Genomic DNA, 14,043 nt, shown 5'->3' with positions numbered 1-14,043 from the left:
TGTTTTTAATGTCCTCTTAGAAATTGCTTTTAACCAGCCTAAGCTTAAAATAAAGATTACCCAAAGAGTAAAATACTCTGCGGAGCTTATTTTAACGCTCTTGCCAGGCATCGTTGGAACTGGAAGTTTTTTCCTTATACAGATACAGAAGGAACCTGTTTTTCAAAAGCCATGAGCAGACAATCTGTCCATGTGCTAACTCACCACATATGGAGGGAAGGTAGGCATGAGAATGTTGGCCTTCTCCCCACCATCTCTGCACAGTTGCAGCCATCTGTATGGTACAAATGTGCAGAGGAACTGCCCACAAAAATGCCCCCTCCCCTTATCACCAACACTGCTTTCCAAATGTAGCTGATCATGGGGAGAGGGCATGCATGCAGCCACTTCTTTGCACATTCACACCATGCAAATGACTCATCAGTTGCATGGAAGTGAGGGATGGCATATTCCCATGTTCCCTCTCCTTCCCAATGTACTGAGTTAATGTGCAGACAGGTTGCCTGCACAAGGCTATACATAGCAGGAAATTATACACAGAGGGGCTTTCAGACCACTGCCAACAAATATGTCCTTTCAATGTGAGATTGCTCATCTAGAAATTATCACAACATAGATGTGTGACAAAAATTGTCATTTTTATGTAACCACACAGAAAGTCTTGGAAGTTGTACAACTACACTCCTACTCAGAAAATAACATTCTAAAAAGTTGCAGTTGTTGTGTTTTAAAATTATATTTGTGAATTATACAAGAATGATGCAACAGCATCAAGTGATATGTGGCCACAATTATCATTGTGATATTATGAAATGCAATGGTAGCTCTGGATTATACCATATCAAAGCGGAAGCTGTACTACAACAACAACAGCACATTGCATGGAAACCTCCTGGAACAAACTGTATGTTAGATGTATTGAGAGGCTTTTGACAAGACAATACAACAGGGACCAGTGAAAGACTATAGCCATACCATGAGTTCTATTATTCCTCTGGTAGGGGGCGCAAGGGCCCATGTAAGTGTTATGTCCATTTGATGGCTATTATTTTCACAGTGAGAACAAAATGGTTCCTTTTTTGTATGAACCAGCAGTTCAAATAGCTCTCATATTGTATCTGAATTGTAATACTCAGTGGCTTTATCACTTACAATGTCTGCCTTTGATTTAAGCAATGTTATGTTCTCCAGTTCATTACAGCTGTGACATTGTAAAGCATTTCACTGATCACCATTGTATTATATTTATGACACTGTTGAAACATGAAGAGCTGGTGATTTCTTTGAATAAGTATTGATTGAAAATAGTTTACCTTTTGAGCCTGAGGAAGCTGGGAAAAAACAAGAACAGAATAGAACAAGCCATCATTATATAATTGATATGATATTTTGAAGCTAGTTCAGCTGCTTTATTATTTTTTTAAAAAATCACCAAGGTAAACCAAAAATAAATAAATAAAGTAACAAAAATATTTTGAATTATTTTAATCTAGTGTATAAACATGGGGGTACATTAATAAAGGAGAACTTGCCTGCTAAACATCCCTAGCACCATGCAATTGGTTCACTAGTGCTAGAGAAAGGGGATTGTTTCCCCAAATGATATGGTATTGCACTTGAATTGTAAAGTTCCATCTTCCTGTACACAAATATAATTCAGCATGGAAGGAACTGCATCCTTTCAAACAGTTCTTCATTAGTCTCTAAGCCCCTAACATTATAAAGGCCAATGCTATCCAATGGGTCTTATATATTCCTGAATATGCACATTTAAACACAAGAATGAGCAGCAGCATATATTTGCCTATACATATGAAATATGACTTGACTTGCTAAACTGAATGACATTCTGAACATTAGGATCCTATTGTTACAAATGAAATTGTCAGCCCTTTCAGAGTTTGATTGCAAGCACCTTGAGCTCTGTGTCATTTGTGACACATTCTTCTGAACATATCAAAATTGTCAGTAATACCTAAGAGAGGGCATGATACAGCCAGCATTACATACTGGTAAGACTCATTGAATTCAATGAAAAAGCTGAATAAGATTTAGTTAGGAGAACTAAGAGATTATTTATTTATTGAAATCAACAGAACTTGGAAGTGCTTATGTTGTACTTAAATTTGGCTATATGATTCCTGAAAAGTACATTCTGATAGAGTTCCCACTGTAGATACAAATACTGGGTGTTCCATGAGCTATAAATCAAATAAAGATGACTGAAATTAGATTGTATAATAGTGCACCACATATATTACTAGTTAAAAGTAGAGATGGACATAAACCGGAAAAAACCCAAACCATGTGGTTCGTGGTTCGTCAAATTTCATGAACCATGAACTTTCACAAACCTGTCCCTGGTTAATGAACTGGTTCATTTGGTTCATGAAAACATCACATCCAGGTCATAAAACCATCACTTCCGGGTCAGCAGAAGGTCACTTCCAGGCCAGCAGAAGTTCACTTCCGAGTCAGCAGAAGGTCTGCAGGAAGTCCATCCCCTGTTGCCTAGGAAACTGATTGATTGGCACCAGGCTGCCTGCAGTGACAAACCAAAAAATGAACCAAATGAACCAGCCTAAAGTTCGTGGCGGTTCATCAGAAATGGGATCTGACGAACCACTGGTTTGTGAACCATGAACCAGCCTCGTTCATGCTTAATTTTGGTTCGTATTTTGGTTCGTGCCTATCTCTAGTTAAAAGACAATTATTACACTTCATAGTACTAGTTCTGAAAAAAATGGCATAGTATATGATGTCTGCTTAGTCAACACAGTTGGGCAGTAACTAGTAGGGTCAATTACTCTGCTAATTTTCTCAGATGCAATCAATTTCCCATCAGGAAAAACTATCTTGCTCTTCATATTCTCAGCAATTTTTAGATTTCAGATCCATCATAAACATCAACTGAACATAGACATCAAGGACAAACACTTTGAAAAACCATTGAGTTTTGCTATTGACTGTTAAGTCATATAGCAGTTCTAAAGAAAGGGAATTTGATTGAACCATACTCCATATGGAATCTATTAATTGTGGATCTTTTCCATAAATATGTAGGAGAAGGTAAACTCCCTCTGCTTATCTCCTGCCTGGAACGCCCATGGAGAGGTTGCCATTAGTTTGTTCTGACTCAATAGCACATTCTGCTTCTTTCATAAATACTCTCCCATTAGAAGATTGATACTAAAGGATTCTAATAAATATGGGCAAAACATACAGGCAGAATTCCACATTCCTGGCCCATGAAAGTGGATTTTTACGTAAAAGATGTCTGCCCATTTGAATGTCATAATGTTTTGTCTGTACTCCTTTGCTTTCAATATTGTCATGTACTTGTTTGCATCTATTTCAGATACAAATAGATATACCCATATGTTTTCTGGCATGCAGTTTTCACTCACACTGCATCATGTGTTTGACAACCTGATGGCCATATAAATGCTGCTTATATGTGTCACACAGAATTAGGAAAAATTAGCAATTAGGAATAACTATATTAAGGTTTACCTGACCTGGATAGCCCAGTCAAGCCCAATCTTATCAGATCTCAGAAACTAAGCAGAATCAGCCTTGGTTAGTAAGTGGACAGGAGACCTTCAAAGAAGACCAGGACAGGCAAAGGCAAACCACCTCTTAGTCTCTTGCCCAGCAGGGGGTTGCCATAAGTCATCTGTGACTTGACAGCACTTTCTAGCACCGCACATTAAGGTTTATGAATTGCAATTGTTGTCTGCATTGGCCTGAGCTATTAATATTGCTGTTATTTGAATTTGGCCTGTGTTTATGATATCCATTAAAACATCTAGATGTGTACTGGCTAGTATAAACCTGAGCTTTCCCTATACATAAGGGTGCTATCTCAGTCCCCTTGCTTTATAGTTCTCTTGAATCTTGTTACAATATAGATTTGGCTGTAAGAATACTTGTACATCTGTTGCTAGATCTAGGCTCTTCAGTCTTCGGCCAAGGGCCCACATTATATAGCTATCTTGAGTAAGCAATATATACAAATGCTCAGCCTTTGAGGAACTTGTGGGAATGGGGAAATTGTCCTGCCTCTACCATGATTGTCCCATCATTGCCTTTGCCCTCTTCTTCTCTCCCTTTCCATACTCCTCCTGCCGCTGGTGCTTTCTTTTCCTTATTCACCCTGACTCTGTTGTCATCATTTGACCAACTACTGAGATCTCCTCCTCTTACTCCTTCACTGCCTTCTTCTCTCCCCCAACCCTCTTGCCATTGCCATGTCCTCCTGCTGCAACTTTCTCCTCCTCCCATTAGCCATTTTTTGTGACCAATTGTAATGTTGACGGTGGGCAGTAAGGTGGGTTTGCTGTGAGCCATTAAAATAACTTCTTCCGGATGCTCAATCCAATATACAGTCCATTTCTAGTATATATTCTTTGCAACCAGCAATCAATATAAAACAGTGGATTCTGTCAGAATACCAACACCATATTACCTAAAATGTTAATTGTGTTTAGAATTCTATCTTTGCCTATTACAGGAGATTCAGTCTCACAAAACAGAACCCCAGGAGTAGAGAAAGGATGTTTTACTTCTTTCCTCCCCAAGGAAAGTCATCTCTCCATGCTTTCCCATAACATCCTAACACACTGCTCTCGTTTCCAAAGTGGAATCTCTGTAATAAGAATGCATATTTTTTTTCTTCCCAAATTTATACGGTTTGTGCAGTTTTGGAACACCAATATACACGTGTGCATTGACAAATCACTATGAAAAACACTCAATGGGATAGTATGTACAACTTATTAAGAAGTCTTTTTTATGTGCTCCACTGATATTCAGAAGTACATATACATCAGCAAAATAATCCATTTCATTTAAAATATTTAAATGTGTACTTTTTTCCTGAGCGTCTCAGGACAAATAAAAAAAACTTGATGCATATTCTAGGCTGTTTTCACACATCTTACCGGCTCCGGTACATCATGCAAAGCTCCCGCAAAGACAGCGTCTTCCTGGCACGATTTCCTAGTTCTAGCGCGAAATCGCACCAGAAAGATGCTGTCCTTGTGGGAGCTTTGCGTGACGTACCAGAGCCAGTAAGATGTGTGAAAACGGCCCTACTTTCACATCAAGGGCCTTCTATTGTTTTATCAATGTAAATAGGTATGTGATGATGATGATAGAAAAATAGATAGAAATGAAGATGATAGAAAAATACAAATGAAGGAAGCTGCAGCAAACAATTGAAACTCCAATTTGGAAATTAATTTTAGAAATTCTCCTAATTAAAATGAAAGAGTGATATTCTGGACACAGCAAACTCATGGATCGAAAAGGTTCAAACAAAGGTAAAATGGAGCTGAGAGAGAATTTATATTGTTAGATACAGTAGATGGAGGGGTTTAAATATTTTATTTTTTCCACTCTTTATGTTCAACTTCACATTTATGTTAAATGTCTGCTTTAGCTGCCTGCAATATTTTTGTGGCTAAAGACAGAAATTTATGGTAAAGAAACCAAGACTGATTTACAATGATTTTAATGAATAAGTGCTTGAAAACCTCTTGTGAAATGAAGCAATTCTACACACCAAATATTCATTTTTTAGAGCAAAGAGAACCCTGTACTATAGCAATGCTTTTCAGGTCTATGCCCTGTAATTAGCAGTTCTGATATTTAAAGTGATTTATTTGTTCTTCTTTAAAGTAGTCCTGCTGCAAACAAAGAAACACACAAACACATTCGCAAGGACGGATTAGGAGCAAAACAAGTTTTGTGAGATATTTTCCATAACATTTTTCAGATGAGTATTTTGTCACTGTTGCCTCTAGAATCTGTAAATTCAGGATTTTTTCCTTGAGATACCACTTGTGGTTAACTGCTCTCTGTTGGTAAATTTAGAAGCTTGTTGTAAGAAACATGAGCAACTCACATTAGAACTGATTGGAATATTTTATATTACTTGCGATGATTTGCTTGTTTTTAAAACCTTTATTTTTAAATTTGTGCTTTTGGACCTTTAGTTCAGCTCCTCCTTACTTAACCACAAACTTATATCTCAGGAGAGCTCTGGTTCCAATCCACACTCCTTATATTTCCACTCACACAGAGCTTCAGGTGTTCTCTACTTTACTAAAACTTTTATCTCAAGGACACCTTCCTTTTTTGTGTTTGTGTGACCTTTCTATTGTTGCCTCCCCGACTCCCCCAAAGTCAATAGACCTCCTCAGTTTAACTTGTAATACAGGCCTTAGAATTCCTAGGTTTGACTTGTAATATACACCTTAGAATTCCTTGGTTTGACTTGTAATATAGGAAGGCTTTGTTATAGATGGCAGTTTGACAGAATGGTCAGCATGTGAGGGTGATTATGAAGTAAAAAGGGATATTTTTTCTTAAATAAAAGTAGACTTTATTTATAGGTACATAAGCATGATGGTTGCAGAGTGCTGATAAGCATATTGTAGGGTTACCAGTCTCCTGGTGAGAGCAGGTGATCTCCCGCTCCCAATCTCTGCCCTCCCACTCATCTGGCTGGTGGGAGGGAAAAGTGTGGGGAATGAGCATGACAAGGAAGAGCTGTGGAGCATGCAGGAGCATGCTCTAGAACTCCTTGGCCCATTCCCCATGCCTTTCCCCCTGCTGGCAGGTGAGTGGTGGCAAGAGGTGGAGGCTGGGAGCACAGGTTCTCCGGTAACCTTACAATACACTAATCAAAACTCTGCAACCATCATGCTTATGTACCTATAAATTCTACTTTTAGGGCTTTTTTAAATCCTTTTTTTACCCTCATTATTTTTTTTTTAAAAAATCCTTTTTTTAACCTTCACTTCTTCGTTGTGCTGGGAATGACATCATTCTTGATACAACAAGGAAGAGCTTCACAAGATAAGTTCACAAGATAAGTTCTACCCACATGAGTGCCCCCCACAACACCCCTATCCCCCAGTGTGGGCTCTAGGGGACCTGGCAACTGTAGTGTATTGGTTTCAGAGGAGCCTTAGGTTTGGCAATTTCAAATATAACTATATTTTCTTAAATGTATTTTCACAGACTCAGTCACATGAAGTAATTTTCCACACAGGTTTTCACTAACGGAATAAGCTCTCTTCTCACCCACAGAGGCATATATTCATTCAGACCTTTCCACACAGCTTACCTGACCTAGATAGAATAATCATTCTCACAGACTGATCCAGGCACACACACAGTTTGCCTGACTTAGACAGAATTTCTCAGAACACCACACAGGTTCACTGAAGTTGGCAGAATGCAGAATGAGATCCCTTTCAGGCTTCCACACAAGTTTGCCTGTTTTGATGAAAATGAACACTCTTCTCTCAGATTTCTGATTAAAACTGCAGTTCACTCCACCCCCTAGGGTACAGCTAGGGGGAGATCTATGGGGATGGTGATTGACTCCCAGGTCTGCCACTTGATCCTGGGGTGAGGGAGGGAACAGCCCCAGGAGCTAAAGGAGTCTGGGGGTGGGGAGGCATCCAAAGAAGCCCTATAAAAGGGTCACTGGTAAGGGAAGCTGGAGAGGAAATGTGAGACACTTCTGGCACGTGCCAGAGAGAAGCCAGGCTGTCCCAAGGGGAAAGAGGTGCATGGGTGCTGTAAATTCCCCTCCTCCCCCTTTCCAAAGCTCCCTGCAGGTAATCCTGACTGCAAGGTCACCCTGGATAGTGGACCTCCCCAGGCTCCGACCCTGGGTGGCGGAGACTGACAGCCTGCCTAAGGAGATCAGGAAAGCTTCCACTCTCTTGGCGTTCAGCAAACTATGCAAAACTGAATTATTCAGGAAGACTTTCTACTCAGATTACAGGACTGTGTCATAAGAAATAGTTCAGAGAGATGCCTTTGTAGGAACGAGGAGTATATGCTACGCTATTGAGTACTGTCTGCTGATGTATGTGTCTACTAGGGAGTTTCCACACTACTAAACATACTATGGAAATTAATTAGGCTTTGTTTCAGATAGATTTCATTTTTGCCCCCGCAGTCGGAATAAGAGGCAGACACAAGGCTTGGGTAATAAAGGACCACTTTTATTTAGGCAGCAACATGAACTGCAACAACTAAAAAACCCTGGCAAGGGCCTAACCAGCGGTACAGGTCAAGCCCTGGGGTCACTCCCCTGGACCCCACCTTGACCTGTCTAGGTGAGACCCGCTGCCCCGGATGCGAGCCATCCACATGCATGGCTGGGATCCAGCTGGCCTGGTGGATGGTTTCCCCCTTAAAGCTCCAAGCACCTCCGCCACAGAGCATGAGGGAAGGACTTGTCCAGGAGATCCCACCAGGCAGCCTGCCCTCTCAACTGGCCGCATGCCAGCCGATCCTGACAGGCCCCTAATATCCCCACCAATGGGGATGTGCCAAGGGTACTCACCGTCCTGCTAACATCCCCCCAACTAAATCCTGCCAACGCTAAGGCTGAGCCCCTGTTCAGGCCTTCGCGCCCCACAGGTGACTTACTGTAAGCCATAGCCCTTGCCTCAGGTCATCTAACTTTTGGTGGCGGGCAACAATATATATATATATATATGTGTGTGTGTGTGTGTGTGTGTGTGTGTGTGTGTGTGTGTGTATGTATATGTATATATATATGTATGTATATATGTATATATATATATATATATATTGTTGCCTGCCACCAAAAGGTGGCCCCCATCACCTCAGTAGAGGCTGGCCAAGCGGGCCTTAATCCTGAGATGGGGAAGATAAATGTCCAACCCATTCCCCCAAGCTAACTGAACTATCTCTAACCAAATAGTTAAGATGCCAGGCCACGGCTTGCTAATCAACTGCAAGTCAGCCTGCGCCTGCAAAACAAGGGGCCATACCCTTTATAAGCCCAGGTCATTACCTCACATTCCCTATTGTATCTGTTTCCCTGAATGTCCTAACTGTTGTTCATTATTGTACTTTGCTCTGTGAGCATACTAGCTGTTGATTATATTGTATTTTCACTATGTAATCTGTCTCGGATCTCAGTGAGAAAGGTGGAATGATGATGATGATGAAGCTCTGCTGGTAAGTCAGTGAGTCCCCTTACTTCCTATCACACACATTATGACGATGATAATATGTAGTTACTGAGATATGGGCCATTTTCACATGTCCTTATTTTAGTGCCCCAGTATCACTATTGTGCCGCTATACTCATATTAGTACACACATTCTTGTAATCAAGCCATTCAAATCCCATTATCCTCCTGTCATGGTTCCACTTTCTCTAAGAACGCAGATTTCCTGCTTTTCCACTTTGAAATGTGTTTTTAGCGCTATTTTTTGCATGCATGAGAACCCTTAGAAACGCTTCTCCAGAGACTGCCCACACAATCCTCCTTTCTATGTTTCCCGTTCCTGGTTGTAGGTTTTTCCCACCTACACTCAGGAATCCTGCAAGCCTCTGCGGATTCCAGTCAAAAGTCTCCCCCCTTATTTAAAAAAATGTTCTTTTGCACTATTGCAATATCTCACATTTCCTGCTCATAGGTAATGAGTAACAACCCAGGACATTGGTATTTTAGTTAACTTTTAAAGTACACTTTGCAAATAATGGCCCCCTCCTATAGTGGATAATGCAATCAGTGAGTTTTTTTATTATTATTAAATGATTTTGAGCAGCAACATAATGGTCGGAAACGGTGTGCTGAGTGGATGATCTCCTCTCTCTCTCCCCCTACCCTTTCCCTTCTTCTGCCAACAACCACCAAAGGTGGAGCTTCGCTGCAGTGTGGCACCGGATGTCAGAAACCTCAATCTGTGACTTTGCATCTTGGCTGGACCTTTGGAACAGCTGAAAAGAAAGAGGGGCTGGAGAGAGAAAGTAAGAAAGCCTTTCTCAATGCAAAAGAGGAAAGAGGGAAAGGAGGGGGAGGAGGAGGAGAAAAGTGCTGCTCACCACAGTGCCCCCCTAGATTTGCTGCGCTGGGGAGGTGGCAAAGAGGAGCATCCTTCCAGCCAAGGGCTTGTCATGGCATCGCAACCAGCAAAGCACTCTCTCTCATTCTCACTCTTGCTCTCTCTGCATCTTGGGGCAGGGCTTGTTCCAAGCTTGCATACTGAAACATTGATACAGCGCAAATCTGAACATAGGTGAACACCCCCCCCCCCCAGAAACAGGCATGAACGTGCTTTCATCAGCTGTGGCATGAGCTCATCCATCACCCATAATAGTGCTTTTTCTGCAATATGTGAACTTCTGGAAGCACAATGCAGACGCACAAATCAAGGCATTTGAGCAGGCATGTAAATGGTGTGTCATGATCAACAACTCCACTGAAAGGCAGCCGTTGCATTCAGATGCAATCTAATTTCTGGAACAAACTGTAGGATCAGGCAACCATTTAAAATAGGATCACAGAAATTTAAAGTTTGAAAGAAACTAAATGAAGAATTCTTGGGCTGAAATACTTCCTTCTATGTGTGCAAGTTCCATGTACAGAACTCCCTGCCCTGCTCTTTTTTAAAGCTCACTTTCCAGATGATCAGGAGACTGATTCATTATGGGACTGTGGCAGGAGGGGAGGAGTTAAGCCTGTCCTTCACACCATTTTCCCAATATAAAATGGCCCTGAGCAGCTACCGTTTGCCTCAATGGGAAAACATATCCATACCGGGAACCCCACAGTATTGTCTGGCTAGACTCTCATGCTTTCAGAATGAAGAGAGATTATTGGGCGAACAATTTAAGCATCTAGTGTGGCTATAAAGTGCTGCTGAATGATGTGCTAGGGAAAACCCAAGAAGATACAAGGATTTCTTCTAAAATGCGATGTGTAGAAAGCTAAAAAAACAACTTGGTAGTAATGGTTTGGGAGCTGTCTCCATGGTACACTTGAAAGAAAAAAAGTGTTTAAAGATATAATAAAGAACTATATAGGCTATGTACAAGGGGCGTTCATGATTAAGCTAACTGTTCTATAATTTAGCTTGGACAGTATTTGGTCACTTTCCTACCTCAGTTGGCTAGATTCCAACTATTTAGAAATTTCAGAACAAATTATTTACACAGGATCTTGAAAGTTTTTAATATAGTGATTTTGTGTGAGGCACTTGTTAGTTTTCACAGTTTTGTGACCCAGTAAAAGAGTTCTTGATTTCCTCACAGAATATGCATGAGTTTCTTACATTTAAACAATTTTATCCCACAAGTGCTTCTATTGCAATACTGAAATTTTTACAATAAATTATATTTCCTGTCCAAGAATGTATTAGAATGTGAATAGATTTATTTTTCTTTTCAAAATAAGACTTTTTAAAAATATACCTTTCAGTGGGAAATGTGACTGTTGCCATGAGGAAAAGCTATAAAGCAAACCTGGAATCAAATATCAAAATTTCCATTCCTAAACCTAATTTTCTAAAGTTTATTAAAACAAGGAAGACAGAAGAGCTATGTTAATGAAGGCAACATAAAACAATACCACATACACACTAATTAATTCCAGAGGCTCACTCACTATACACAGAGAAACAATCTACATACATTTCATGTTATATACTTGAAACAATAATTGTTTTCTGACATGCAGTTAACTGAACATCTTAACTTCATATTTGAAAACTGTGATGGAATGTATAATAAAAAGTTTAAATATATAACAATTCCAAACACAACTGAGCTGAAGTTTCTCAAGTTTAGATTCAAGCTTCATGTTCCAATGCACAGCTAAGCAAATGGCATGAAAATCAAGCGGTTCACTGCTATTTATTTATTTATACTCCAAGTCCTGACCACTTATCAAAGCTGAAATATAACACTGTTACACTTATTAGGGACTGGGGCATTGGATCAGTGGCAGAGTATCTGATGTACATGCAGAAGGTCCCAGGTTCAACCCATGACATCTCAAATAAAAAGAATCAAGTAGAAGGTGGATCAAAAACCTTTAACCACTGCCCATCTAAGTAAACATTAATAACACTGATAGACCAATGGCATGACTCATTATAAGTCAGCTTCATGTGTTCACCTCCAGAGCAAGAGAACTGAGTAGTTCCAAGGAATACATTCCAGGAACTCTCCTTATCCAAGCAGGCTGAAGCCCGAACAGTCTCAAATCTTGGCAAGCCCTATCTGTAATACGTGTGACAGTAGGCAGAACTGAGAATGGGTCTAAAACAGGTATGTTACCAGTCATATTGGCTGGGGGATGGCTTACTAAGCAATGTACAGAAGGACTGTTGTTGAGTTGGGAAACTTGGGAACTCAGGAAGGAAAATTTGGAACAGCACAGTGGCATGTGATTGAACTTTGCATATGTACCATATGCTGCTTTGATGTACTTTGATGATCAGGGTCTGGGGTTCTAAAAGAGTCTTGATTTTTCATTTTACTTTTCAAAATATTGCCAGTTCCTTTTTCCCATTAGCTAGGACAACACAAATTCTATATTCAACAGATTGGGGTGTGTGTGTGTTATACTGCACATTTTTTGTTTGAAAGAATAAAAAGGACTCCTGTGCCTTTTGGTCTTAGGGCAGCCATCTCTGGCTTGGGAAATTCTTGAAGATTTGGGGGAAGAAGCCTGGGGATACTGGAGTTTGAGAAAGGGAGGGAACTCAGTGGGGATAAAGGTGCCTTCTGAAGCTGCCGTTTCCTCCAGGGGAACTGATCTCTGTAGTCTGTAAATCAGTAGTAATTCCAGGGAAACCTGGAGAATGGCAACTCTATGTACCTAGCGACATAATTGCTTAGGGGTGTGCACCCCAAAGAAAAAAATCTGGAAAATCTGGATCTGTTTCAGGGATCCCCAAAAATCTAGGATTCCTGAAATCCAGGAAAGAGCCTATGATCCAGTTAAGACAGATAAGAGAACCCCAGATTTATCTGGCCATTATTCCCTAAGGGTAAAACTATCTGGGGGCTAGCCATGGGGCTGGGGGTGGCATTTTTCAAACAAACTCCACCAAATTTTCAGGAAGCCTGCTCCTGACTTTTCTCTAAAGACCAATCCCCCCTCCCACAATTTCAGGAAGATTAGACTCAAGTGTCCAATTCTACAAGCCCCTGAAGAAGGTGCTCCCAGCCACTCTCCATTATTTCCTATGGGGAAAACATTTCCAAGCAGCGTCTCAGGCAGAAACACTCAGAGGCAAGGCTGTCAGTGGCCAAAGGCACACTCCCAAATGCAAGAGGAAGCCCAATGGAGCCAAACTGAAACAAGGAAATGGATGGAATCCCTCCAGAATCAAAGAGAATCAAGAGGACCAACATCAAACCAGTGAATCTTGTCAAAACAGAAAATTCCACCGAAACCAAGCTGAAGCAAGGGATACTGTTACAACTTGGCCCAACTGAACCAGTGTCACTCACAGAAGCCAGGCAGACAAGGAGAGCTCCTGCATGGATTAGCCACTCCCCCTTTCTGCCTCACTCCCCATTCCCCTCTTGGGAAAAAAAAGCAGAAGTCCAGGAAGGAGCCAGCCAGAGGCTAAACCCACTTTCACCAGACTAACCTGGATTTTTCTGGGGCTCTGAATCCAGGATTGCATCTGGGATTCTCTTATTTGATTCTGGAAAGCTGGATTTAGCATGATCAGCAAAAATTTGGCTCCCCCCCCCCTGAATCTCGTATCCAGATTGGACATCCCTATTGTTGAATTGTAGCTTTCAGAACCAAACTTGGAGGGCCTTTGCATACTTCATTCTCATGGCCAAAAGGCAGTCAAAAGCAGACAAAAACTGAAGCTGCTTTTCAGCAATAATGCCAGTGAAAACAAAATAAATGACTAGTTAGGTTCAACTATAATCCCAAATGAAAACCTTCTAAATGACAGTTTATTTTGAAAACTGTTAACAGAAGTTATATCTGTTTGCATCCAAGTATATTTACATTTAAACCAACCTAGAAGTAATGTCATTCTAACAGCATCAACTAACAGAATACTCTTTCTAATGAGCATGTAAGTATTGAAAAGATTAAATGTGTTGCTCAGAATAATTACTTTAAATACTATGCTTAATTACAAGCCACTATCTTAAATAATTAATTCTCCTTTTAAAAAGGAGTTAGGATAATGATACTAATCAATCAAGAGACTGAAACTGGA

At 40.6% G+C, this 14,043-nt stretch overlaps 1 protein-coding gene across 1 annotated transcript in view; it reads right to left on the bottom strand.

Annotated features, from left to right (window-relative positions):
• The window catches only part of CACNA2D3 (calcium voltage-gated channel auxiliary subunit alpha2delta 3), a 1,057,886-nt gene that overhangs the window by 265,505 nt on the left and 778,338 nt on the right, over positions 1–14,043 (bottom strand). The window contains exon 14 of the mRNA XM_054976383.1: positions 1,314–1,331. Coding sequence (XP_054832358.1) covers positions 1,314–1,331 — 18 coding nt within the window. The remainder of the gene's footprint in view (positions 1–1,313; positions 1,332–14,043) is intronic.

The sequence above is a fragment of the Eublepharis macularius genome, chromosome 4 (genome assembly GCF_028583425.1).
Source record: "Eublepharis macularius isolate TG4126 chromosome 4, MPM_Emac_v1.0, whole genome shotgun sequence".
Classification (NCBI taxonomy): domain Eukaryota; kingdom Metazoa; phylum Chordata; class Lepidosauria; order Squamata; family Eublepharidae; genus Eublepharis; species Eublepharis macularius.
The sequence above is the reverse complement of the archived record's forward strand: the minus strand, read 5'-3'. Positions and strand labels throughout refer to the sequence as shown.